Source organism: Struthio camelus, chromosome 2 (assembly GCF_040807025.1).
Source record: "Struthio camelus isolate bStrCam1 chromosome 2, bStrCam1.hap1, whole genome shotgun sequence".
NCBI lineage: Eukaryota > Metazoa > Chordata > Aves > Struthioniformes > Struthionidae > Struthio > Struthio camelus.
The window spans coordinates 132,896,619-132,924,502 of NC_090943.1; the positions used below are offsets into that span (position 1 = coordinate 132,896,619).

General features: G+C 37.1%; 1 protein-coding gene across 2 annotated transcripts in view; it reads left to right on the top strand.

Moving 5' to 3' along the window:
* Positions 1 to 618: 618 nt before the first annotated feature.
* The window catches only part of ARMC1 (armadillo repeat containing 1), a 33,981-nt gene continuing 6,715 nt past the window's right edge, over positions 619 to 27,884 (top strand). The window contains exons 1-4 of one of the 2 annotated variants that reach the window (XM_068932609.1): positions 619 to 904; positions 3,148 to 3,348; positions 8,207 to 8,298; positions 27,492 to 27,681. In XM_068932609.1, the coding sequence (XP_068788710.1) occupies positions 3,157 to 3,348; positions 8,207 to 8,298; positions 27,492 to 27,681 (474 nt within the window). In that variant the 5' untranslated portion in view covers positions 619 to 904; positions 3,148 to 3,156. Of the gene's footprint in view, positions 905 to 1,048; positions 1,229 to 3,147; positions 3,349 to 8,206; positions 8,299 to 27,491; positions 27,682 to 27,884 lie in introns of those variants that run through there. The other variant, XM_009673498.2, reaches the window with a different exon arrangement.

The window sequence follows — 27,884 nt, forward strand, 5'->3', positions numbered from 1 at the left end:
TAAAAACACTACAAACATTGCAAAACTCGAAAGGGTCAACCTGACTGGAGCAAAAAAGAACCTGAAAGTAGAAAAAAGTGAGAAGACCCTTCAAGCATTTTGGAGAAAAACACCCAGAGCTATTACTCAAATGCAAATCAAAATCTCTTTATATTAAAATACCTGTAGTTGCCATGATCTTATTGGGGGTGGGTGGGACCAGGCCGGGCCTGGCCCTGGACGAGGTCTGGCCATATGCAGGAACCACACTACAACCTGTGGGTCACAGAGAGGGTCAGGGCCGATGCCGGAGCTGCTCTGGGCCCCTCTGCCCCAGCTCGGGGGGTGCCGGGGCTGCCGGCACTGGTTAAACCCGCAGGTCTCCAGGGCCCTCGAACAAGCTTTCAGCGCAGGCAGCTCCTCCATTCGCAGCACTGCGGCAGCCCGCGTGCTAGGCGCTGCTCGTCCTCCAGAGGTTAAGTGCGGGCTCAGGACAAATTTTCAAGGCGAATCCAGGTGGCTTCCGCGCTCCCGACCTCTCCCCCAGGGTCTGTGGTTCCCCCCGCGCCCCAGCAGGGCCCCGCGACCCAGCCTGGACTCCAACTCCCGGCGTGCAGAGCGGCGGCGCCGCGAGACGGCGCGGCCGCGGGCGGCAGCCAATCGCGCCTCGTGACAAGCAACGCGCGCCGCGAGTGGCGCAGAGGCCCTCGTCCGCCCCCGCCAATCGGCTCGCGCAGCGGCTGGGGGGTGCCGGGGTCAGAGCGGGCCCTGGCGGGTAGTGCTTGTGTGGAGGGGTTCGCGGCCGCTCGTCGCTTCCGTCCGGTTTCTTCCGCTCTACCCCGGCTGTGGTTAGGCCCCGCGGGTCATGGGGGCCCGAGGCTGAGCTGCGCTGCGCTGGCCTGCCCGGGGACGCCTTCCTGCAACGGTACGAGGCCGGGGGGAGGAGGCGGGGGGAGGAGGCGGCCGCCCGGCGCGGCGCGGGACGGCCCGGCCGTGAGGGGCGGGCGGCGGGGCCGCGCCGGCTGGGGGCTCCCCGTCACGTTCCCCCTGGGCTCCCTGAGTGGGCCCCGGCGCGCACGTCAGCGGGTCGGTGGAGGGTCGTGAGTGCGCCGCGGACGGGGCCCGGGAGCGGAGTCCCTGGGCCTGACTGCATTCGCCCTCGGGGCTGCCGGCTCCGCCGCTTGCGGAAGGCTCGACATGACGTGCGAGGTGTGAGGAGCAGCCGTGGTTCCTCTCCTCGGTGTCCCAGGTGAGGATTTTGGAGCACATCTGGGTATCCATGTGGGTTCCCAAAACCTAAGGAAAGTTGCTCAGCAGCCCTGACTCTGGAGAGGAAAGGGAGGCTGATACTGCGACCTTCCTTTTATTAAGTTCTTATACCAAAACTGCAGAGAGGAGAATAGAGCTGGTATCAGGGTGCCTTTTCACTTAGGCCCCACAAATTCTAGGTAAATTCTTAAAATCGTTTTAGAACAGCTTAATTGATGTAAAATTAAAAATGTTTATGGTACTACTTTTCATAAAATTGTTTGTTATAGGTGTTGGAGAAGATAGAGTTATGGGTTGTGACCTGGGGGAGAGAGAGGAAAGTTTGGTGAGGGGATGCAGCTGGTCTAATGGGATGGTGGGGAGAAGAATTTGGATCAGATGTGGTGTCATGCTTTTCCAGGAGGTTAGGAGAAGAATGGCAAAGGATGGACAGGCTGGAGAGAGGTGTATGAAGGATCTGCTGCTCAGGACACAGAACTGGAAGACAGAGACTTTAGTTAGCTTCAGCTGCACAACTCACTTGGTTTTAGGTTTTGAAAAATTGCTTAATCTCACTTCTACTTTTTCAATTAAGAAATGTAAATAATATCTAACTGTATGGGGGCGTTTCTAAAATTGAGAATTGTCTGCTCTGAAAATACAAAGTACTAATTACTGGATGAAGCTGTAGCTGCCTATTAATCTCTTCAGAAGTTGTGATAATCAAGAAAAATAATATGGGGACTTACCATTAGCATGTGCTTTTCACATTAGCTCTCTTGTGAGGAAAAGACCAGTGACATAGAGATTAGCAGCATTTTTTCTGTGTGAAACTGTCAAACCTATAAGATTATCATGACCAACATATTAGTGCTTGGCTGTTTATGTAATGTTTTTGATGACTATGATTAGTTTCTCTTGGTGAAAGACCTGTCTTCGTACAAACATTGTATTGTTTTCCTACTGATGTTATTCATTCAAGAAATGATGTTAAAAGAACATCATCAGTTGAAATGTTAATTTATTTTAATTTCATGTTGCAGAAAAATGAGAGAAGACAAGCTAACAATTCATACTTTTGTGCCTTTAAAAATGTTAATACAAGCAATACCTGGACACCAGTTAGCATTTAGTAGTTTCAGAGACATAATTGGTCTTTTGAAGCAAACTATTTTTTTGCACTGAGATGTATAATGAGGAATAACTACTTAACAGGCAACAAGAATATAAATTTGCTCGAGACCAAGCAGTAGTACCAAGAAGGTACTACAACTCTGGAACCTGATACTGTCAAGCTAATCTCATCTGAAACTAATAATGTTGCTTGGACTCTGGTTGGAATCACTTTTTTTTTTTCCCTCTTCCTTTTATTTTCTTTTTATTGAGAAGGGCCTGGTAAGAAGTTATGAAAAAATGTAAATTTTTTTTTTAACATTTAAATGGATATTACATTACGCTAGTTTAATATTTAGTTCCAGATTAGAACATAATGTGTACCATGCTTGATGCAACAATCTTTTATCTTGCTTTTCTGGTTCACTTTTATGCGAGATTAAGATTTCTGCTAAAGGCCCTGTGAAAATGTGGGGTTTTTTTTTTTTTGGCACATGTCCATACAAACAAAAATTTGTAGACTTGTAGGTTGCCTAGTTATGAGAAAGCTATTTATTTCCCAGAAATCTTTGTCAGTAGTGTTTAAAAATAGATGTATTTATATATACTCCTGTAAAGACTGACTGATCTAAAACTATATAGAGGAAACGGGTTTGATTAGTAATATTTTGACTTATCTGGTCTATATCTAGGAATTCCATGTATTTGTTATACTTATAACAAATCAGTGCAACTGTGTTGCTGTTTAATCTGTGATGTAATTGATGTTAAATATTATGGTGTTAGTAATGCAGAATTTTTCAACAGGTACTTTATATGCATGGTATAGAAAAAATGAATTCCACCATGAGTGAGGAGCCTGATGCACTGTCCGTAGTTAACCAACTGCGAGATCTAGCAGCTGACCCATTGAATAGACGGGCCATTGTTCAGGATCAAGGTTGTCTACCAGGTCTTATTCTGTTTTTGGACCATCCTAACCCTCCAGTTGTTCATTCGGCTTTACTAGTAAGTATTCTGGAAATAAATGTTGTATGTAAGTCAGATGCTTTGTAACTTTGTTACTATTATCTCTAAGCAGATAAAAGTTAAAACATGATCTTATGTTAAATTGGTGTTCACTTGGCAGTTTTTTAAAACATATGTCTCAAAAACTAATTAGCAAGAAAACGTTATTCCAGGGGAGTTCTTGGTTGCTGAAAGAGATTAATTTACTTTGCCATTTTTTCCCCCAATACAGCCATTTCACTTTTTATATGGAGGGAGGTAAGCACCCTTAATTTTTTTAATCAGTCACAGCTGTGAAGCTTGGTAAATATACAGAGTGATCTGACATTGATATTCTGAAAAAAAAAATCATAAAATCGTAGCATACTGCTGGTTGGAACGGACCTCCGGAGGTCTAGTCTGATCACCTGCTAAGGGTAGGTCTACTCAGGTGCTGGTCAGCACTGTGTGCAATGGAGTCTTGAACCCCTTGAAGGGTGGAGATTCCGTAATCTCACTGGGCAACCTGTTCCAGTGTTTGACCATCCTCATGGTATTAAAAAAAAATTTCTTTTAGCGTGTAATCCAGCTTGTTCTTACTTGTGTTTGTTGTCTCTTGTTCTAAGTCCTAAAAATAAATACCAAAGCCGTAATTCCTCATCCTGAATCCAAGTACTAACTGGAGAAAGTGTATCAATTGTTTAGAAACAGGGCAAGTAAAAATCAAGATTTTCTTGAAAATCTAATTCCGTTCTCCTAATAAGATTTCAAGTTATTACATTTATTTATTTGGTAGTATTTTCTCCATTTCTGTGTCAGTATTAATTTCTCAACATTGTGAAACTAAAGAATAAACAAGGAGCTCTGGCTTTGACAAACAATTTTACATTGTTCTTTATGTGCATAAGACTCATCTGTACAATAATTCTGTATTTTTGTTCTTTTGTTTTACTTTCCCACTAAGGATATTGGTGGATAACTTTGCTCCAGTTTCTCTGATACTTTTTGGTACAGGGAATGAGATCCCATAATCCAGGATACCTGTTCCTTCTAACTGGTCTTCAAGTTAGCCATACCAGAGTACTTTTCCGAACTGCAATGTTTTGAATGTTGTCTTCGTTGCGCTGGAAGCGTTTTGAGCAGAGGTCTTTGTAGCACGTCACGTTCTTTTATTTCCTTAGATTGCAGTATTAAAAGAGGAGCTTGTCTGGTTATCGTACTCTCTTTTCCTTCCTTTGCCTTTCTGGGCTGCTCTCTGCCTCCGTGAGACTTGATGATCGTTCTGTGATCGTGTTATAAAAATTAACCCCATATAAAAAGGACTGACTTTGTTGGATAAACGGTGGCTAATCCGGTTTGCGGTGAGATTTCACATTTCCAGATATTATGTAAGGAGGGTGGTAAGAACATTCGATTGGGAGGGAATAGGAGACAGATTTGTGTTGCTCCTTTTAGTGAGAACCTACGTTTAGGCCAGAAATGCATCAGTTTGCTATGAAAGCACATTTTTGTGTGGTGCCCAGGCTTATGTTCCTGAGTTTTTGCACCTCTCAGGTTCTGTGGTTTTTAATATCCTTGCTAACAGTTGTCTGCTTTTTAGTTTCCCTTTATGGTATTTTCCATTCTGAAAGGTCTGGTTTTTTTTTGGTTGGGTTTTTGTTTTTGGTAGCCATCTTTGTTGTGAACAATGGAATGGCTAGAAGAAAAACAGAAAGGTGCTCCCACCTCAATGGGGATTGTTAAAGCGTAATGAGCTTTCATGAAGAAGTTTGTACCCAATAAAGGGATGTAAAGCATTGACTTTAAATTACTTGTTGTAGCATTCTGTGATTGCCATGGCCAAATTCATAGATTATCTGTGTAAGTCATCATAAGTCCCTATTTAACTCTCTTGATCTGTTGCAGGATCCTTCAGGGAGGATGTCTTCCTTCCCAATCTAGTTGTTGGTCCTTTCTTCTATCTGATCAAGAAGTGGTGTTTTTACTTCTCTGATTTCAGGAATCTTTTATGATACACTTAAAAGGCTTTGAATATTTTAAGTGGAAAAATCAGAGGTAAACCAGATAAGTTTTTCTTAAACTCAAACAAAAATTTTTCAAAGAAAGAACCCTAAAATCAGGAAACTGCATTAACACTTCAATTATAAGACATCAAAGATGTCATTTGTCATTAAGGTTAAGAGGAGTATGTTTATATTTGAGCATGGAGATGCTCTTGTCAGTTATGATGTCAAGTATGATTATACTTGGGAACTTAAAGCTGATGTAGATATGTATTTTGCTAAACAGAGGCTGAGCCAAAATCCATGACAGTGATCTTTGTCTTCACTATACTTTAATTCATAAGTGTAAATGATCTGACTTCTTCAGAAGTGCAGACTAATTTCCTAAAGCTCACATGGGAAAGGGAAAAATAGGGCGTTCTGATGCCCAGCAGTCCTGAAAAGTCAGGTCACTGAAGTTGTTTTGAAAGCTTGTCTTTGGTCCTATTTTAGTGGAAACTATGTAAGGGATTTATAAGCGACAGGTGCAAAAGAAACTCCACTTTCTCACTCAGTCTGCTGTTCTCTTTTTGTCGAAAAAACGACGTTGTTATTGAATTGCTATTGAATTGCTATTGAGTTGTTGTAGAAATAAGACAAATGTATTTGCTTGTTGAGACAATTTTCTCAATGTGGAAGTTACTAGTTCAGCACTCATCATGGAGAGATCTGCCTGTAGTTGGAAATTTAGTTAAGAAAAAAATATATATATAAGACATTATAAACTGGAATGACTGATACTGATCCTCATCAGGGAATAGCAACAATCATGACTGGAGTTTGTGTCATTGTGTCAGACAGCAGCCAAACTTTCTCAAAGGGCAGTAAAATAGTTTTGAATTTTATGTAAAATGTGCTGGAGAAGATTTAGAAAGAAAAACAGGTAACTAGTTCTCTATCTTTGAAGGGATTAAGGGGTACAGTATTCTTAAGGGAGGCAGTGAGCAACATGCCTATCATGGCATTAATTAGGGAATGAGTGCACTTCTAAACCTTATTACCACGAAACCAATTATCTAACCCGTTGTACTGGTGCATTGCAGTATTTTGTGAACAGTTCTTGTACCTTCGTGAATAAAACACTGATTAAAGCATAATGCAAGACACTCATTTGGACATTCCTTCAAATAAAAGTTTTTCTGTCAGCACTGAGAGTAGAGAGATATGTCTCATGGAAAGAAATTTTATCTGGAAGAATGTTATGCCAGGAGGCTCATGCAAATACACAGTTGCTGACTGGGGCCCCAGCATTGTGAGGTTCTGCAGAACAGTCTGTCTTGAAAGACAGATAAACAAAACATTGATCAACAAATAAGTGTAAACTACCAGTTAAAGTAGCAGTAACCTCACTGCTTTGTATAGTTTGAGAGAGATTAAACTGCTCGATGTAAAGTGCTTCTGAAGGTATGGTTCCTTCACCGTCTTAGTAACCTTTCTGAGTCACAGCTTTTTCTTGTAGCATAGTGTTTCCTAGGTAATTAAGAATAAATTTTAAATGGAATTTGCTTTTTGCCTCTGAAGTTTAGGAATTGCAAGGGATGAGGTAGCTATTTCACTTTGCAGCTTTGGGAGGAAAAACTTAGGAAAAAGCCATGCGAGAAAACACATTTTAAATGTTTCAGCTTCAAAGACTCAAGGTTTCTTTTCATTAACTTTTCCACCATTTTCCCACCTTGATGTAGTTTTCCTAAAACAATCTAGGAGTTCCTAATCGCAGGAGGAGATACAGAACTGGTCCCTTTTGTTATCAGAAATGGATTTCCTTTTCGTGTGGTCTGTATTGCACGATAGAGTATACTCAGAGTAATCAGTGCAATGCTGCTTTAACTTTTCCTTAAAAGGCCACAGAATGTCATTATTGCAATTACAGAAGATAGGAAAGACACTTTGGATTTAAATGTGTAAGCCAAACGCTCTTCTCTTAACGGTGTCCATGCTTTTTCTAATAGCGAGAAAATCTCTAATGGCAGGAACTGAGTTTTCTGAACAAAGTCTTAGCCTATAGCTTGCTGCTGCTTATATTCCTTTTTCTCGCGCTTGGATTGAATGATGAGTAATTAAAGTATTATAGGTGTTTTAAACGTTATAAACTTTTTGTCACTCTTAATCTTTCTGATATTTCAATTAGTCTATAATAGTTGTGGTAAGCCTCTGTTTCTGTGTACAGTAGAAATTTCTAGGTGTGCGTTTCTAGTTCTGGGAGAGTCCATAGACTTGATGGAACTTGTACCAGAAGCACAGTATAAAGAATTACTTTAGATCAGAGAAATGCTGGTTGGAAGGGACTTTTGGAGGTCGTTTAGTCCAACTGGCTGCTGCAAGTGGGTGGGACTGTTGCCAATGCTAGATCGGGTCAACTTTGTCTTGTTGAGCCTTGAAAACTCTCGAGGATGGGTTCTACAATCCTGCTAGGTTATCTATTCTAGTGCTGCACTATCCTCATAGTGGAAAAACTTTTTCCTAATGTCTGACCTGAACTTCCCAAGCTGCAATTTTTGGCTCTTCTTCCTTGTTACGTTGTCTGCTGCTGTTTAGGAAAGTTTGTTATCTTTGTAAAGGCTGTTCAAGTAGCTGTAGGCAGCTGTTAGATTGTCCCTTAGCCTCTCTTAGCCAGCCTAAACAAAACCACTCTCAACTTTTTCTCATAGGTTAGATATCCTAAACTTTCTGTGTATTTATGAAAATGAAACAATCCTTTAATATTTACAGTAGGTAGTAATACTTTTTATCTTTTTACTAGAACTGACACCATTAATGTTTTGCAGATATAAACTAATAAAAGGAGTGATAGCATACTGGAAATACTGTTAATTTGCTGTGCTCCTCTCTTTTTTTAGGCTCTCCGCTATTTGGCAGAGTGTCGTGCCAACAGAGAAAAGATGAAAAGTGAATTGGGTATGATGCTCAGCTTACAGAATGTAATACAAAAGTAAGTTTGTGGTGGGCTGCTGGATCAGATGACAGTGTAAATGTCATGTGCTGATGCAAAGTAAGATTTCATCTATGTATTCATATAGTGAATTTCTATTATTGCATTCCTTTCTTTTGTGTCGAAGTTATGTGACTGCAAGCAATTAATAGTTTGCATTTTATACAATACAGTGAAGTAATTAGACCCAAGCATACAGTCAGTGTTCATTTGAAAGGCATCTGTCTAGCAACAGAGGTTTCTTGACTTTGTTACAAATGATGAACTTTGTCTGTTTGCTTTAGGTTTTCTTATAAACCTCCATTATTGTATCGAGATGCCTTTCACTAGTGCATTAAATGGAATTGGTCAGTCTCATATTTGGTCTATTCTTGGAATCCCTTCTTTGGGGGAGAGAATTGTGTGTCCATTGTAGTGTTTGTTTTGATATATCCAGGTTGAATATTTCATATTTGCTGTTCTGTGTTGAAGAAGCATTTCCTCTGTAGGGCTCTAATTTCTATGTGTGTAGAGCATGTCAGCTGGGTTATGTCTCTTAAAATTTGATACTGTTGGTTTTTGTTCAATATCACTAAACAATGTCTTTTGAATACTAGGAGATGTGGATATCTGCACACTAGAGAAGATATATATGTATACTTATCAGTAAAAGTTAATATGATGAAAAAAAATTAATAGCAAAATATCTTTCAACATCAGTGTGTCACGTATATCATAAATTAGCTTGCTATTAAGTTGTCAGAACGATGAAAATTATTTTCCACACTTCGATAACGCTCTAACTGGACTTTCTCGATATAAAGGAGTGTTCCGTAAGGGAAGAGAAGAGTCATTGCTGCACTGAAGTGTGTTTCAGAAAAATGTTTAAAACAATTATTTAAAAAAAAAAGGATGAAATGAGCGAAATTGTATATTAAAGATTCAAGTTCAAGATTCAAGACCTTCAGTTCTTTTCCAATCAAATCTTTAGTAGTTCAGTTGAGTACCACTTCACTTGTGATACAATTGCCAAGCCTGTAGAAGAACTTATGTAAACCTAACATTCTCTTATATTGTTACTGTCAAGCACAGTAACAGCTGCCAGCTGCCTGGTGGTGATTTCTTTTAGAAAACAAATACCTGAGGACAGACTTGGTCAGTTCCTTCACCCCACTGCCCCCAATTTTTTGGTGATGTGTGAGTTTTGTTGTTGGGTTTTTGTTTTTTAACTTCGACACTGCTGATCTAAAGGTTTGAACGTGAGCAATTGGAAGGCCAGTCTTCCTGATCTGTTCACAATCCTACATGCTGCATGATGCAAGAAAGGCATTAAAACTATATTTACCTTTACAAGCTTCATTAGGTCCACTGAACCTAGTAAGAGTGTGTACTGGCATGAAATTTAGCTATATGCTAAAATAACATCTCGTTATACATCAGTTATCCAAAACTCAAGGATGCCTTAGATCAGAAGGTGAACTAATTGACTGAAATTCAGAAATGAACGGTTCTGAAACTTTATGAATGCTGTAGTAACTGTATTTTTTTTTTAATGAAAGGTTTTTTTTAATAGGTTGTGTGGAAGAAATTGAATTAATAAACCTTAGAGTATTTTTTTTTTTTTTGGAAAAAAAAAATGAAATGAAGTGCCCTAAAGTTTTCATGAAACTGTAGTTTCCCAAATTTTAAGCTCTGTTTGTGCCACTCCTTACATTTGGGTTAGGATCTGAAATTATTATTTAACCTAAAAATAATCTAGCCAAAAGCATTTAAAAGCGCAAATAAATAATCTAGAAGTAAAAGATGAGTTATGCACAAGCCTAGTTAAAAATATACGTATGTCTTTGCTTATTACTTTAATAGTAAAAATAATAAATGTTTAGGTAGTATCAGAAGCCTTTGTTTCAGAAGTTGCTTTTGGTATAGATTATGTGCACCGAGACTGTTAGAATGGACACTTTTTATGTTATGCAGAAAACTTTTTGGAACAGGAATGGTAGGTTCATTATCAGCCTCTGTAGTTTACAAATACTACTTGGGAAACAATTGTAATTAAAATTTTGTTTTAAAAAGTTCTTAGGTAAGCAACACATTTTCCATGCTTCAATTTCAAGGGCAAGAAGAGTATGGAGTTTAGAAACTTGCAGAAAAGGAGGGGCAGATCAATAGGAACTGGAAATCTTGCTGATTTTTTTTTTCCTCAAGCTTTTTGACAAAATTAAAAACATGCATTTGATTTTGTATTCTTGTAACATTTAAAGTGTGATAACGTGAGAACTTAAACAGCATCTTCAAATGCAAGACTTTGTCATGCGTCTGTCAGGATTTTAGCCTTTAATGTTGACAGAAAATGCTGAAACTGTTTTGTATTGCCTGCAGAAATGTGAAGAAAGATGGTAAAAAACTGCTGAGAAGATGCATTAAAAAGTATTTTTGTCACAAACCAGCAAGGTTTTTCTTAGAGAGAAAGACTGCAGAGGAAAAAGCAAGGCCGCTTATCTTCTGCAGGTTTGCGCTGCAAAACGAAGGCTCTAGCTCTTAATGTGATTTGAGTTTCCCAGAGAAACTAGTCCTTTGAACTGAAACTGAATAGTAAGTAATAAACGCCAAGGTAACTGCTTTGGTGTTAATGACTTCATTCCGTTTGTTCCATTGTACTTTCCAGTACCTGCATATCTAGCTTATCTGTCTATGTAGTCTAAAACCACCTACTGATTATTTCTACAATTGAATTCAATTTTTAGAGGAAAATTTTTATAGTGTGTTATAAAAATATGAACAGTTCATCCAATCGGATATGAACTGAGATCAATACTCTGCTTTCTCATTTAACACGCGGTTCTTTCACGTAAGACTGAACCCAGCATGGGAGTGGTAGTTGTTGACTTTTTGCTCTTGACAGGTTAATTGAGTCCTGTGGTCTAGATCTTGCCTATGTATCAAGGATTCTGTAACTTCTCATGACTTGCTTTCATTGGTTCCGCTCTTACTTTTCCTGTGCAATACTGAAATACACCAAACTGTATTGTGTCACTGATAAAGCGATCTCATGCCTTTTAAGCAGTGAAATGAAGCTCATGCACACCCAGAGGCTAGTCATGAACTGGATAGTTGTCATGTTTTAGACCTAAGTTGATGTTCAGCAGCACAGAACCAATAAACATTGTGCTTTTGAAGTCAGAGTTTGTTTAGAATTCCAGTTCTCTTCTGGTTTCAGTTGTGTTCATCCTGAACCTCAGGGATTTTCTCATAATCTTGAGTGGCTTATATTAAGCCTTGAAATTTTGCGTTAGAGACCTTGAGTTCATAGGAGGTTAATTTCTTGACAGCTTTTTGTAACCAGTCTACCACTAATAAGTCTAAATGATCCTGAAAACTTCTAATTTATTGATGTCATCCATTGGAAAATAGTTGGAGTTGTTTTGCTGCTTATTCTTGATTTTATTGTAATAATGCATGGGAGCCTCAGGCACAGGGCAAGAATGTGCAGTTGCAAGTAGTATACAATCAATGGAAGAACAGCACAGCCCTCGTTTAAAATGACATACTAAGTAAGTGGTTATCATGACAATAAAATACTGCTCCCTTCAGAAGACTGCAGAGGATGAGGGTTAAAATTAACTGTCACCTGATAATCTGATGATAAACAGTAAATTCTGTCATCTGTATGCTGTCACAGAAAATGGGTAGGAAATAGTATTTATGAGATATCCAAGTTTGTTAACTGTAATTCTTTTAGGTCCTTTCGTATCTCATTTCATGAATTATCAGATCCCTCGTATTCTCTGCTAAGCTTTTTGACATTTGTTTATAATAAGTGTTATAGTTCAATTTTGAAAATCATTTTGTTGTTTAAAATGATTGTTCTGCTGACCCTCTATTTGATACTGATTTTCACCTGAAGAGCCAGGATAAATTTTAGGTTCACTGTGACTGCGATTTTCAACATGTGTAACTACTAGTCTTTTGCTAACAGAAGAGTAACAAATTTGAGATTTAGAGGGTAGAGCTTATTGGTGTTAAAGCAAAAATATGAAATGTGTGCTCTGAGGAGTATGGAATGGGAATGTAAGGATACCTTTTTTGGGAGTGGGGGGAGGTTCAGACCAAACTCGATTTGGAATATATAAGACTTTCTGAGATATTTCCTATGAACAATTTCATTCAGTTCTGCATTTAGTAGGACATCTGAGAAGCTGATCAGGCTTCATGGAATACTGTGACACATTTTTTTTTTTTGCATATAAACAACATTTCTCTTACCTTCTTCTGAACTTCCTGAATCCTTCTGTGGCAGAGAAGATTTTTTTTTTTTTACTAGTTCCTCTACTTCTGCTTATTATTTTTAAGTGAGGTTTGATGCATCTTTCTTTTCATTGTAATAAGCTAGGAGTAATAAGTATTTTGTAGTGAAATCAGTTCTTTAAAATCAGTAGTTGCAGGTTCCCATACTTTTCCTCTCAGTCTTACTTCCATTGGTACGTCCCAGCATGTGAGGTCAGGTAGGGTCTGGGTCCTAAATCTATGCGATGTTAACTTCAGCTGCTAACTAACCTCTGGTAACCAAATATGGTATTATAACTACTAAATAAAGCATCAAATGTGGAATTACTGTGCAATCTTAAGTGCAGATATTTCTACTTTTCTTTAAAAGGACTGATAGTGCTTTGTGATCATTGTTCCACATTATCCTGAAATGCATAAAAACATGGTAACTATTGCAAGAATGTGTCCATTGCCCCATTGCCAGCTGATGGAGTGTGTATGTTTGCTTACACGTATCTGTGTAAATAGATAAAAAGGAAAGGAGAAATTGAGGATCACTGGGGAATAGTATTTCAGTATATTCTAGTAGTCATTTAATGTTAAAAACTGATTTAGTTGCTGGCTTTATGAATTGTGTGGAGTATTTAATGTGTCCGTATGGACTTTATAAAATGTTATTAGCAGCTTCTAGAATTAAAATTAATTAGGATTTATAGCCTACAAGGAAATATACCAATCTGTGTTCAGAGTGAAAGTGACTCTTCATGGACAGTAAAGGTCAAAGTTCGTATTTTTTCATAAACTTTATGAGCATAATAAAGGTACTCTTTAAATATAACGTATTTAAAAAAAACTGATGAGGAATCAATATATGAAATAGCTCTTATTATGGAATGGCAAATTACTGAGAGTAAAATATCAATTACTTAACTAAAAGAGCTTTTCAAGATAGGCTTCCTTTGCCAGGGTGTCAGATTTAACAAGCTGAACTAAATCCAGTGCATTAATCAGCTCTTCCAATTTATTACTTGCCTAAGAAGATTAGGGCAATTAATATGTGTTTAATTAGAGTCCTTTGCAAGTCTGGTAAAATACATGCAGTCTGTAATTGCTGACTTCTTACTCAGTTTTAACTTTGAGTAGTCTTAATTACCTATAGTTTTTTGAAAATTTAATTATTTGTCGAAACTGGCAAAGTTTAGATTTATGCTGTCTGGGGGAAAAAAAAAAACAAAGTACTTGAGGTAATATTTGCTGAAACTAAAATAGTAGGGATGAAGTATCCCAGTGGCTTTTGCTGTTTTTGTGGTGTAAGATACTTTTGACCCTCTGTGAGAAAGGAAGAACATTTGGGAGAAAATTGGGAAAAAACCTTATATTAATTTCGCAGAAAGCAAACTGAATGTTTGAAGGGAAAATGGATTGTGGAATGGGTGTTGCCATATTGTAAGTGGCTGGAAGGTAATACTTTGTGTGGAAATTATAGCCAAAATATTCTGTAAACTGTTCACGTCTACTGTATTTATACATATGTGCTATTGATTGGAATACTTAAAATTTCCTGTGAAAAGGAGAAGGGAGTAGCTTTTTACAAACTCTGGAGTTTTTATTTCTCAGTATGCTATTAATCTAGTAATGTTATAATTTTTGTAAACCTGGGTGTATGTGCTTTTTAACATTAAAATTGAGAAATGCCTGAGAATTGGGTAACGGAAGGTCTGAGTCTGTTGTGTGATTGTTTTTGGACTCTATGATACTTATGCTTTTCAGAGAAAACTTTTTTTTTAACAGATTCCTGGGTATCCTATGTCAAAAATATTCCTGTGAGCAGGAGATTCCAAATGTTGATTTCAGAAATTATTTAAAAGTTGTAGTCGCCTGCAACAAGAACAACACTGTACGTGTCTGTCTATTCCATGTTATCTTTCCTGGCCTGGACTCCAAGCCTCTTTGTTTGTCTTACCCACTTTTTGCGGGTAAGTGTCTTGCCGCTTAATTGTGTCTCTTAGAAGAAAAGTGCTTCTAGAAAATTATTCTCTTTTGGTTGTTGGTATATCTCTTTGGGCTGTGGGGCTCCAGTTTACTCACTGCTGTAAGAGTGTGCCTCTTAATAGTAGATGGTCACAGCAAGAAAACGTGGTGGTGATCTACAGCCTGTCTTATTCAGCATTGTTAAGTGGCTTAATGTCCTTTCCTCCCCAGTTTCTTTAAGGAATCTCTTTTTATCACATATGTTTTTAATCTTGTGAGTTTCAGACATAGATTGGTAAAGGTTGTTTTTTGAAGTTATCGCTGAAAAAATGTTCTGTCTATCAAAAACGCAGTGGAATATTAGAGAGTACAGGCAAGGTGAGTTTGTTGGTTTATTTTTTAGACATACCGTGTTATTTATTCTAAGTGACTGGATGTGCCTTCTGTCTATTGCTGCTTCCTGGTCAGCGGTGAAGGAAGGGGGAAGAGGAGGCTGGGTTCCGTGCTGTAGGCTAGCTAGATCACTGAGGCATCTGTGTGCTAAATTCCTTCTTGTTCTTTTTGCTTGGGGAGACATGATAAATTAATGAAAGTGCGGACTTTTGCACAGTTGAGCAGTTAGTCTGAAAAATGTTAAAAGATTTTGTTTTTTTCTTTAAATCCCTGTGGTGTGTTTAGCACATGAAGGACATAGGAGGTCATGATCCCGAGAGAGATGTGGACGCAGAGACAAATGGTAACAATAAGTAAAACACATAAAGCATTAGGTAACCAAGTGATGTAAAATCCTATTTGTATGATATTCATGCTAACTGGCATTTCAGTTGTGACCCAACAGACTTGGGTCTGGAAAAATCTTAATGATTTTTTGTGAGACTTTAGCAAAATGAGATGTAGAAGCGTAGAAAGTTGAATGTCATTTTTAAGAGCAATCCAAGACGCTTGCACACGTGTTAGGTTTGAAACCATTGGCAATATAGTAATTTAACTGTTGAAATGTTACTGTAGATTTATATTTTGCAGGAATTATTGTAAGTTATCAGTCATTTAAATAATCTCATTCTTTATTTTGAGAGGTGACTTTTGCTGTGGAGCGTTATATGAAAACATAACTGAATGAAAGGATCCACAACCTGATGAGAGATACTCAGTCATTTTGCTTTTGACATTGTTTCTTTTATCTCGGGCCTCTCTGTAGTCAGAGGTATTACAAAATCATTGTTTATTCTTGTACAGAACCTGTTAGTACAGTGAACTCTGTTCAGTGCCCTATCTGCACTCTGACAGAGTGGTTGTTAGCCACTGAGTTTGGCTCCTTTTGTGTGTTTTATTATTTTTCATTCTGTCATGTGTTTATTTTCTGTAATTTCTATTATGGTTATTTTTGACCGCAGTTAGTGATACAGTTTGGTTTCAGTTTCTGCTCTCTGACCTACTACTTTTACCTTAAAATGTTCCACTTGATATCTGACATTGGTATTGGGGTTAGTGCTTGTGCTGCTTTTCATTATCTGATATCTGCCTCAATTTATTCCAGGTGCTGTTAGCACATAGACTAATGCTGTTGGTACCCCAGTACAGTACGTTTGCCCACTAATGAAATAACGGACTGATTACTTTTGTTACCAGTTTCTGCGAAACAGTTACAGTTAATGCTCAACTTTTTTGGTACATTCGTAACGTTACAGTCGTATTTTAAGAGTTTCTCTTTTATCCCTTTTCTCTTTTATCCCTTTTCTTTGGAAATATTTAATTTTGTTTGTATTTACTGAATTCCAAATTGACTAACTGACAAATTGGGAAGTAACAAAGAACGTCACTGTGAATTCAGCTGCCTTTATCAATCATTTACATAACATAAGATTTAGTCTACCTTTAAATCTTTGACAATCGTGGCCTCTAGCTGGCTTATCATGACTGGCTTAAGAATATGATAAAAAGTAATGCTAGTTTCATGCCCTGTTACCTAGCTGCAGAGGTGTCTAACTTTTACAATGACGATTAATGTACAGAATCTGAAAAGCCATATGTTACCAAATTGTAGGCTCCTAAACTTGGAAAGGAATGTACGATACCAGTTACTGAGTAAATGGACTTTAATCTGGTGGTGGCTTTTTGGCAGAAAGGGCTGCAATCATTATAATTGCTTTGAATGCTTTGCCATTGTATTTAAATATGAAGAAATCGGTTGGGAAGTTGGAAAATGAACTAGCAGCTTTTCATTATAGGCAAGAAGTGCTGTGAAGCAGTTATTGCAGAATAAAAAAGTGAATATTGAAACACTGTAGAAAGTGCATGAAGTATAAAATAGTTTAATAAAAATAAATATTTGAAAGTCTCTGCTCAGTGTATTTGCCACTTTCTTCTTTGTTTAGAAACTGGCTGGACTAGGGAGTTGCATATTTTAAAAGGTCTGTAAGTATGAGCTTAATTTTTTTTTTTTAATTTGTTCTTTAATTCCTGTTTTTCTGCAGACTTAAATTTATATTAAAACAACTTTGTGGCTCTGAGAAACATTTTTTTGAGTATTAGAAAACAAAGTGATATACTGGCAGAGTGGCCCAGTAGTTCTAATATGTTAAAGTGAACAGAATATAATCTGAATTGGCATTTACCTAATTGCTGACTGTATGATAGTAACTTTTTTTTCTTATCATGCTGAATTTAGTGTATGAAGACCTGCCTGACATGGCATGCTGAAAGCAAGCCGTTTGCTACTTTATAACCTGTTTTCCCTTTTTGTGGTGGGCCTGTGTACTGAGATGGGAGGGAGAAGATTTTATGTGGATTGGCAGAAGAGTCAGGGATAGTAATGGGAACACAGGGTGCCTTTAACACTCAATAAACCTTGCAGTCAGCTGATGTGGAAAGCATTCTAGAAATACAATGACCTTCCCTGGTTACTATTCGGTTTACAGGAAGAAATGCTGAGGTGGGTTCTTCTGTAATATGCTGACTCTTTCTGACAGCTTGCTAAAATAGAGAACAAAGGTTCAAGATGCTTGGGGAAAAAAAAAAAGTAAATTCTACTTTGAAGTATTTTACAGCCATGAAAGGTGCAGCTGGACAGTGTTGTAGACTGGAGCCATTTATCTATGAAAAGCATAGCACTTAGCACTGAGATGTTTCTCAGCCTTCCTTGCCAATATCATGTCAGCTTTTAGCTTACAGTGAGCACGTCCATAGGTCATGCCTTTCTACCTCTTTTTGACCTTACTGAGAATATCAAAAAGATTGCAGATTTTTATTAAACTGTAAGTGCCCAGATTACCTTTTTACCAAATGCTGTTCAAGCGAGGAACATAGTGAGGTGCTGGTGTGATTAGAATTTGCATAGTCTCATGTGGATGTTACATGTAACAAAGGGAAATTCTTAAAAAAAAAAAAAAAAATAGCCGTTATGAAACATAATTCATAAACAGTTTCTGAATAGAACTGTTATTCTGTAAGAAAGTGAATTTTATTCTAGAACAACTAAGATATTCATAGCAAAGATGTTATTCTGCATTAGAACTATTTCTGTTCAGGCATATGTTTCTATACTCAGTTGTTCTGCAATACATATTACACAATACTTTACTCTGCAGGATTGCTTTCAAGTTTTCCATGTAGGAAGCACTATATAATAACTTGGAACAATTTAAAATGGTCAACCTATTCAGTGATACGTAGTACTTAACTATCAAGTTCACATTAATATTAAAACACTATTATTTAAATATTGGCACATGCCTCATCCTATTTTGTATGAGCGGCTAGCAGTGAAGCTGCTAATACTGGCTTGGTTTAAAAAAAAAATCATCGCCAACAAGTAGTTCAAGAGTATGAAAACAAGCTGTCTAAATATTGTTGCTTTCAAAGCTGCCTACTTCAAATCTGTGCTGAATCAATCAATATTATCAATATTGGCAAAATGTATCAAATGTAAAACTTCCATATAGATAAGCCTGTATGGACTAAACCTGCATCTTTTGCTCTGCTGCAGGTTGGTGTTGTAGTTTTCTTTAGAGTGTTCATACTGATAGAAGTAGGTTATGTTTAGGGAAACTTTCCCTGTAAGCTTGCTAATTGTTTTTCATTTTCTCCACTAGTTTTTAGGGAAATAAACAGATTAAGCTTAATACTGAAACCTGAAATAAGCTGTTTCCTTAAAGTCATACAAGTTTTTTTTCTGATAATAACGATTAACTATCGTCATACATTATGATGTGATATACTTAATGGTATTAGAATGGTGATTATACAAGCAGTAGTATTCGGTTTCCTTAAAGATTTTAGGAACGACTTGAAGTACAGAACTTAACTCAAGTACTACCTGTACTCCTTCCTGCCTGCTATGGTGTTATGGCTAGGAAGAATTGGATTTGTAATTCCAATATTTGGTATCTCACACTGCAAAGGACTGAAGAGAGTTGTTACCCTTCTGATTGTTTTTGTTGATGAGATTTGTTAAAGCTAAATAATGATCATGATTTCTGCCATATAAATATATTAAATGATTACTGTTCATTAGTAGGCAGGATGCTGGAACTAGCTCCTGTGAAACTCAACGTGGAGTTTCTGTTATGCAAACCCTTGTCTGGCAAATGCTACTGAAGCCTCTGAGTTTAGTTGAGTAACAGGGCTTGGTGGTGTGTGTGTGGTGGTGGTTTTGGGTGGTGTTTCCCCCCCACACACACCCCCCTCCCCTTTGATAGAGAGAATATGTCCATATGGTAGATACCAAGCTGTGGAAGATCAAAAGTTGAGCTTCCATTCAGCATATAAATAGCAAGAGTTAAACAAAATTGGATGAGTAGCTGTGATAAGCATATGGCATGTGTTCAAATCTGTTATCCCATTCTTAAGAGTTGTTCCCCTCTAGTGAACAGAGGACAATAGAATGGATCAGTGAAATACTCTTAGCACTAGATAATTATTCTGTTTTCTTAAATGTGTAAGGCCATATCACAAACACTGATTTTGCAGCACTTAATGGAGGTGTCCTATGATTTTACTCAGGTTTACAATATATGTTTAATACTTGGTGATTTTTGGTTTTTAGTAGTCCTGAAAACATCCCAACGTTTACATTAATTTTGTTTAAATTTTCAAGGTCATTGGGCATTTTGACTTAATATTTATGTCATTGAGCAAGAACTAGTAATTAGTGGCTTTGGGACATCTAAGTATCATGCATAATTTTAGCAAAGTGTTTCTTGTGCACAAAATCAACTTCATAATGAAGTCAGATTTCCTCTTTCTTTTCCAAACTTCTCTAAATTTAGTATCTCCCAGCCGAATTATCAATGCTAATAACATGAGTAGAGACTGGAAGCCATGCCAAGATGTCAGCATCTTGAAGATCTGGAAAGCGTTCTAGAAAAGTTTGTCTGGCCTTGTCTTGTTTGCTTGGTACACTAACCTTGGAGTAAATAAAGGTGACGTGTAGCGTGCAGTTGATGCCATTAGAGTGCAGTCACATAACACATACTGCACTGGTGCTTGCTGTAGGTTGCTCAGTGATCCGGCTACTTGATTTTTTGGATGTAGAGATTCATAGTGGCAACTTGGCATGTTGCTCTAAATTTGCACAATCCTATGCGTTCTGCTGCGTTTTTCACTTTTCTATATCTATGAATTTTTCCCTATTATTAACCCACTGTTACACTGATGTGTTGTTTCTGGCCAAAGTACGGATCCTGCTGTCTATATACTTCAGGATTTAGACCTCTTCTCTTTAAGAGAGCAGGTGGTAATCCTTTTTGTCAGCCAATGTAAAATGTTATCTGGTCTTTCACTAGTTGTTTTGAGGCTAGAGGAAACTGAGGAAGTGGTGTATAGTAAGGGGTAGCATGCAGACAGAACATTACTAGAACCGTTAGGAAAGCGTGTGCTAAAGTGGTGCTCTTTTTGTGGTGCCTGACTTGCCCATTGCCTGGAATGAGTCAGGAGAATAGCCGCATGCTTCTGAGCCCGACATATCATGGGATGCACTAACAGCTCATGAGAAAGAGCAGAGTTTTTGGAGATGAGCAAGAACACTGGAGCAGAACAGCCAGAAAAACCGCCAGATCAGATAACTGTCTTGAAACAGATTGCTTTTTTTGTAATACCATGCTCTTTCTTTAGGCTTGTCATTTATGCTCAAAGCTTTCATCAAAATCACGTCAATCACTGGCACTGTCTAGAGTCAAGGATTGGTGGTTTTCCCCGTCTAGAACGTAGCAACTTTTTACAGCTTACTGCTCTTTTTAGTTATTGCTGGAGACAATTTCTGTCTTTGAAGATAGGAGGAATGAACTTCAAAAGAAATCAGTCACCTGGAAATAAATACATCAAAGGCTTTGAGGTTATAGTTGATATGGATATCAATTTGTTAGACTCTTTTTAAACCATAAATCAATCAAATGATAAATCTCTACCAAGCATATGCTTTAGCTTTTTGAATACAGCTGCGTTTGCTCAAGAATGTATTTAGATAGAATTCATGCCAATCCATTAAATTCTTACTTGTACTTTCAGTGCTGCATAGGATACTGCATTAATTGCAGTGAATGAGGTTCGTTGCAGAAATAAAATGATGATTGAAAATACCACCGCCTTAAGAATTTTAGGGAAAAATATTAACACTATCTTCTATCAGCAGTACTTGAGTGTGTAAAATCAATTGGGATCAAGTGGAAATATTTAATGTGACCACATATGTTCTCAAACTTTCTGGGGGCGTTCTAGGAATGGAGTTTCTCAAACTGATATTCTGAAGAAAAAATGTTGCATTCAAGCCTTAGATATTACTTTATTGCTAATTTGCATAAGATTTTTCTGTGATAAGAGTGCATGTGAAACTTGAATTGTTTTACTTCTAATTGATGTTGGACGTGCAAGAGTAGGACACTACTCTGGGATTCAGTTGAACCCTTTTCAAATAGATGAGCCTTAACTTGGGTAAGGAAGATAATTGTATTTTATTTTTTAGACTTGGAAAGTGTTGTTCTGTGTTTTTAAAATCTATGCTTTAAGATGCTATTTTTCCGTTAGTGTGTAAACTGCTTGAGATGTCAACAAAGGCCATTTTACTTGATTTGACTTTAAAAGATAGAGGCCCCTTTCCTTAAAGTTTTTGTGGACTGGGTTAACCTTCACTTCCCCACTGCCATCTCTATTTGCTTTTATAGTTCTGTTCTTTGTTTTTTTTTTTTTTTTTTTTCTCTATATTGGTTTCTCAAAAATTCCTGGGGAAGAACATAGTTATGAGCCATAGGGTGAATGTTCAAATACATATATTTTTAATATAGATACTCTGTACCTGAAAGTGCTAAATCTATTACATGTGTACGAGTCGTCAGCTGTAAGCATAAATGTTCTTGTATACCAATATCCTGCCTATAGCTGCTCGGATCTTAGCAGAGTTTCTGGAGTGGGCTGTTCTATGATAGAGCCTACTTCTAATTGCCATCTTTTTGCAGAGGTTTCTCAGACTTGGGCAGGGAATGAGCAGTGGCTTTGTCATGTGTCCAAATGTGGAACTGTCACCCCCCACCCCTTTCTGAAGCTGGCAGCTGAGAATGGTCGGTTGGTCAGTCAGGCTTTTCATCTGTGTCTTATTCCTGAGGAGCCCTGGGGAAAAGGTCCATTGGTACGAGGCTGCAATTGGTCCCTAGGTTACAAGCTGAGTGCTCTTGAACTACATCAGGTCTGGTTTGCAAGTGTACGTTTTTCTTACCTCTTTTAAAGAGCTTATCTGCATTGACATTTTGATCTGTGTTATGAAATGACTTGAGATTGAAATGTTTCTTTGGGTATTCCTATGTGATTACCTTTTTGGTCATATACTAAATATACATAAATTCATCTACAGCTTTTTTTGTAGTTTTACTTAAGGGAGAAGACTTAGAGCAGTGTTTTCCTAAAATAAATGTTGAACCAGTAAACTGAATTTTTAACATTCTGTAAGAAATGTCTAAATTGTTATTATAAGGTGTAGTAAATTCGATAGCTTTTTCTCTGACTGCAGCTAGTAAAACTACCCTATAAGGTAAGGTGAAAAGGTTTGAAATACAAACTGGCAAGTCTTTTTTAATGACGGAGAAAGCCTGTTTTTCCATCTGTCCACGCCTTTAGTTTGTGATATCTTAAGATAAAACACTTAAGGAGTGAGCGTTGAACAATAGAAGACTAAATATGGCAACAAATAAGTTCCTGAGGAGAAATCAAAATAAAATTACACAGCTGCATATATTTCAGACATTCTAGATTATCAGGTGGGCTACAGTTACGTAAACTGGCATGCAAAACTTTGGAAAATGCTACATAAGGGAAATAGTTGCCAGGAGAATTAAATATGTCTTTGAGTTACTTATGTAAAAGTTCGATTTCTAAAATAATCTTAAACTATATTCTGTTTTGGTTGTGTGGCAGGTTATGTAAACATTTGCTGCTTCTTATAAAAGTTCATAACTGACTGTGTGCAGCAGTATTCCTTCTTCACAAGTAAGTAAAAATAGATATCCACAAGTAGATAAAAATGGATATCCTGTTTGAATTTACCTAATCGCTCCTCAATTTCTAATCGTGCGTTCAATGGGTTAAGTATCTTTCTCTTATTGTGCATAGTGGATAAATTGAGCAAATGCAGCCAAAAGCAGCGTGATTATAGAACTCAGACTGAACTTCACATCTGGAATTAAATGACACAAGTCTCCTTTTGATAGAGTCTGGGATGTCACTGAATCTCTGAGGAACAAAGATGTCCTCTTTAATTTGAGAACCTCCTTCCTCTAGGTTATAAACTCAGTAAAAAAACTCTGATGAAATTCCATTATAGTGTGTTTGTTGTCTCTGTGTTTAGCTAATATGTCATTAGAACCCAGTGCGTGCTACTAAGGAAATGTATTTATTTTCTGTGCTTGGTGCCCAGGGTCTGCTGTACTTTGAACTGGGTTAGGGTTGCATCTGTTTCCTGTGATGTAGGTTGGTTTTTTTTGTATATTTATATGTTGGGGGGGGCATGTATATATAAAACTATATGTGTATGTTTTATATATAAACACACACCTATGAAATATCAAATATATGTGTGTTATATCTAGATATGTAAAATATACACATACAATATTTTAGGTTTAAAAACAACAGTGATTTTTTTTGTTTTTAGATATAGGGGTGTGTGTGTATATATATATAAACATATATGTATTTGTATCTTTTTTTACAAGAGGGGAAAATCCACTCATTTAATATATTAGTCGTCTTTAGCCTTTGTGCTTTTTCTAAAGGAAGAAACACAGCTTTGTTATCTTTAGGTTAGATACAGCTTTAGGTCAGATACAAACAAGACTGTCAGAGCTCTTCTGTTAACAGTTGTGATGCTGCATGTGTACTCGGATCACATGCTGGTTTACAGCCATAGTACTGCGCAGCCCGCGCTTTCTTTCCAAACATACGCATGTTCATGCACACCACATATAACCTTGGGGTTGTGGCCAGTAACTTTCCTGTGGTTTAAGTTTAGCTAAAACTTCTTAATGTCTTGCGATGCAAATAAAACCTCTGCAACACTTGTGCCATGTTTACAAAGTTATTTTAAATTGCATATTAAATGAGAACTGTTTCTTGCATCCTCTTCTAACAGATGCGGCACATGTCACTTGGATTGTGTGTCCATATTACTGGTTCAGCCAGGCCTTGTGTGAACATAATGGAAGGACAGGCAGCAGTCTAGGATGACAGGAGTTCCAAGACAGCAGTGAAAATTAAAGGTTTGGGTTTCTGATAGGCATCTTCTGAATCTTGCTGAAGTAGTATAAGATGCTACCAATTCTTGAGATGTTATTAACCAGAGATTACCGTTTGCCTGGCAGAGCAGTAGAACACTAGTCAGTCCATAGCAACTCTGTAGTATGTTCTCGCCTTTGCTGGTGAATAAAATACTATACTCGGTTTTGAACTGGGGTGCCTGAAAGCTGAGCAGGAGTTCTTCTCAGCTAGAGGCAGGAGACCATGTCGGACATCCAGGAGCAATACCTGAAGCTACTGAAGCAGAGCTCATTAGAGGACCTCTGTCGGTACCCTCAGAATCCTAGTCTCTTGAGATTGCAATTTTTCTTATTTTGGTCAACAAAAACACAGCCCAAGTGTTACCTTTATTTTTTAAAACTTCCTCCATTTAACTGTGTATTAATTCTATTTGTAGTTTAGTTGTTTTTATCTTTACCAATATAGGATGTCAAGGAACAGTCAGTGTTGACCATCACCTTGGTTTTACAATAGAGAAGGTTTATTATACTTGCTTGTAATGCGGATACTTTTTTTTTTTCTTAAAGTTGTTAAGATCCTTTGTATAGCTGTGATACGAATATCTTTAATGAAAGAGCAACAGATTGATGCAAAACTTGTGTTCTGTCATTTTACCAGTACACTGTCCTCTCATTTTACTAGTGCACTGAAGTTGTAGAAGGCTTTGTATGGGACCGTGTGTATATTGGGGGTCTTTTTTTTTGTGGTTGTTTTTTAATCAAATTGCTGATAGTGTTGCATTACTGCAGAATAAAACTTTGGCTTATACCTTTATTGCGGATTGTTTTGCAGTCTGATAGTCTTAATATCATATCAGTGGTTCCTTCCCTTGTGATCCCGTGTCTTAGTTTCATGCTGCTTCTGTAACTACATAAAGAGTGTTTCTTATAAAGAGAGTCTCTTGAGCAATACAAGATTAAAATCATGTGGTTTGGGGGTTTATCTTATTTAACGTAGAAGGGGTTACTAGTGTTATTGTCTGTAACTTAACAGTGATAGACTATAGAAATCTGTATTTGGAAAAATACAGAGTTCAGACTAGCTTGTTTAAGTTTGTGTGTACGCATGTGTATTTATTTATATAGACTTGTTTTAGGAATAACTTAGAATACTTATATCAAGAGCATATTTAGACTTATGCTTTCAAATGAACAGGTTGTTTGGATAGTACAATTCATCTTAGTCATTAATCTTCAAACTATGCCAGCTATGATGTTGGGAGTGCTAAACATTATGAAATTCACTGTTGGTTTTTTACACATGCTTGTGCATCTTATATTTGCTGTCATACTGGCAACTTTGAGTTCCTTTTTTTTTTTTTTATGGCTAATATTCTTTTAAATATATTTTATTTCTCCCTTGTCTTTTTCTGATTTTGTTTTTTAATTTCATGACAGCCTCCTGATTAAATGATACAATTGTATTCAAGTAAAAATTCCTACTAAAATTGCCTAGTGCTTGCTGTGGGTGGGATAGTGAAATTTAAATAATGTTATTACTTAATTGTTAAAAAAAAAAAAATCCTATCCATATTCATTTCGGTAGAAAGAATTTATCAAAGATAATGGCTAGGTAATTATTTTTAGTGTCTTGATAAGCTGCCACTTTTGCACAAACTAATATATGACTGCCTGAAAACACTAACTTGCATGGTTTTGCTGTTTAACTTTATTGACTAAGTTCAATTACTTTTTCAACTTTATCCAAGAAAGTGTGGAAGGATGAAGTAGAAATCTTTGTGTGTTCCCAGCGCTCATTTTTATGAATTAATTAAAGCATCTGTTTCCCTGTAGGTAAACAGAAGGTAAGCATGTATTTAAAATTGAGCACATGCGTAACTGCTTTGCTGTCTTTGGTCTTTGCTTGCTTATTATATTTAGACAATCTCTTGCGATACATTTTTTTTTTAAATTATATCATTGTACTTGAGTATTCAGAAGAACTCACTTTTTCCTTTCCAAAGGGATGCTGTCCAAAACACAGCTGCAGGAAAAATAAGAACGAGGGGGTAAGACTAGCTGGGAGACCCACAGGTTGAGAACTCCTAAGATACTTGCATCAGTGTTCTTTTCTGGCCATATGCTAGGATAGATGAAGTGTTTAACGTATGATAGTTAAGGAAGTTAAATGGAGAAAGAAAAAAAACCTAAAGGTACTTCTTACTTATTTAGGATTTGCAAACCAAAGCAGCAAAGCTGTGATTTATCATTTTAAGATTAATTGAAACTTGATGCTGTAATGATTTTGTTCCTGCCCATACTTTTAAATCATTGACCTAATTAAAACAGGGTTGTGTTTGGACAAAAGATTTATAGTAGTACCTTATTATAATCAGTTTTGATAAAGCATAAGGAATAAATATATGCTGTCTACTATCTATATTTTTTTCATCTTAAAAAAAAATTACCATATAGTTCTAACGACAAGTTTTAGTCTAATTGGAAATATCCTTTGGATTCTTTAAGAACATTTGTGATCCTGCTTTGCTGTTGATACTAGGTATCTTCAGAGGAGAAAGCAGTTTGAAGGATAAAGTTTTACAGAGGAATTATTTTTATTATCTGAGTGACGGAGGTGGAAGATGACATGTTTGTCTAAAAAGCAATGGGAGATCTTTTTAAAAAAGGAAATCTAGACATGACTAACAATGGTGTACTGAGCATCTAATGCTGCATTTGCTTTGCAATTGTCAAACTAATGTAAATGATATTACTTCAGTTTGTAAACTCGCTTATGATGTTGTTAGAGTTAAAACAGATCAAGTGAATAATGGAGTATGGAAAAGGAAATGCTCCTTCAAAAACTTCTTTTTGAAAAAGGGTTTAGCTGCGGTTTTGGGTCTCTAATGAGCATGATGCCTTCTGGGGCACGGAAATAAAAATGACTGAGTTCTTTCACAGCAATAAACATACGTGACAGAACAGAAGCTCATAGATACAAACCTAGCCCAAAGACTCTGGTTTCAGCTAGAAATGAGTGATGAATGTTGGCTGAATATTTGGTTCACTGACACCTGTGGGTTTTTTTTATTATTACTATTTTTAAAGTAATCTTTTAATATTTTTTGCTACATATTGACTATATAATTCTATTTCTGTTGTAACAATAGAGTATTCCAGTTACTGGGATGTAAGTGGCTGCTATTTGCAGTACTAATGTAAAAATAAATCCTTACAAATCTTAATGCCTTTTCCTTTAAGGACTACCACACCAGGAGAGACTAAACTTTTAGCTTCTGAAGTGTATGATATTCTTCAGTCTTCCCACATGTCAGACATGGACAATATGAATGAGATGAACTATCGTCGACGGAAAGCTCAGTTTTTCTTGGGCAGCACAAATAAACGTGCCAAGACAGTGGTTTTACATATAGATGGCCTTGATGATTCGGTAAGGAAATCCTACATGCTTGTGTAAGTAAGGTATGCTGTATTGAAATGTGATTTGCACACACAAGTGATGTGTTCAGACTACTTTTGTAGTGTTATCAGTTGTCAGCAGCTTCTGTGAATTATATTGTGACTCACAATACCTGTTCAAAATCTTGCATGAGTTAACCTTACTCATAATGTCTAAAGAAGATATTTTAAGGC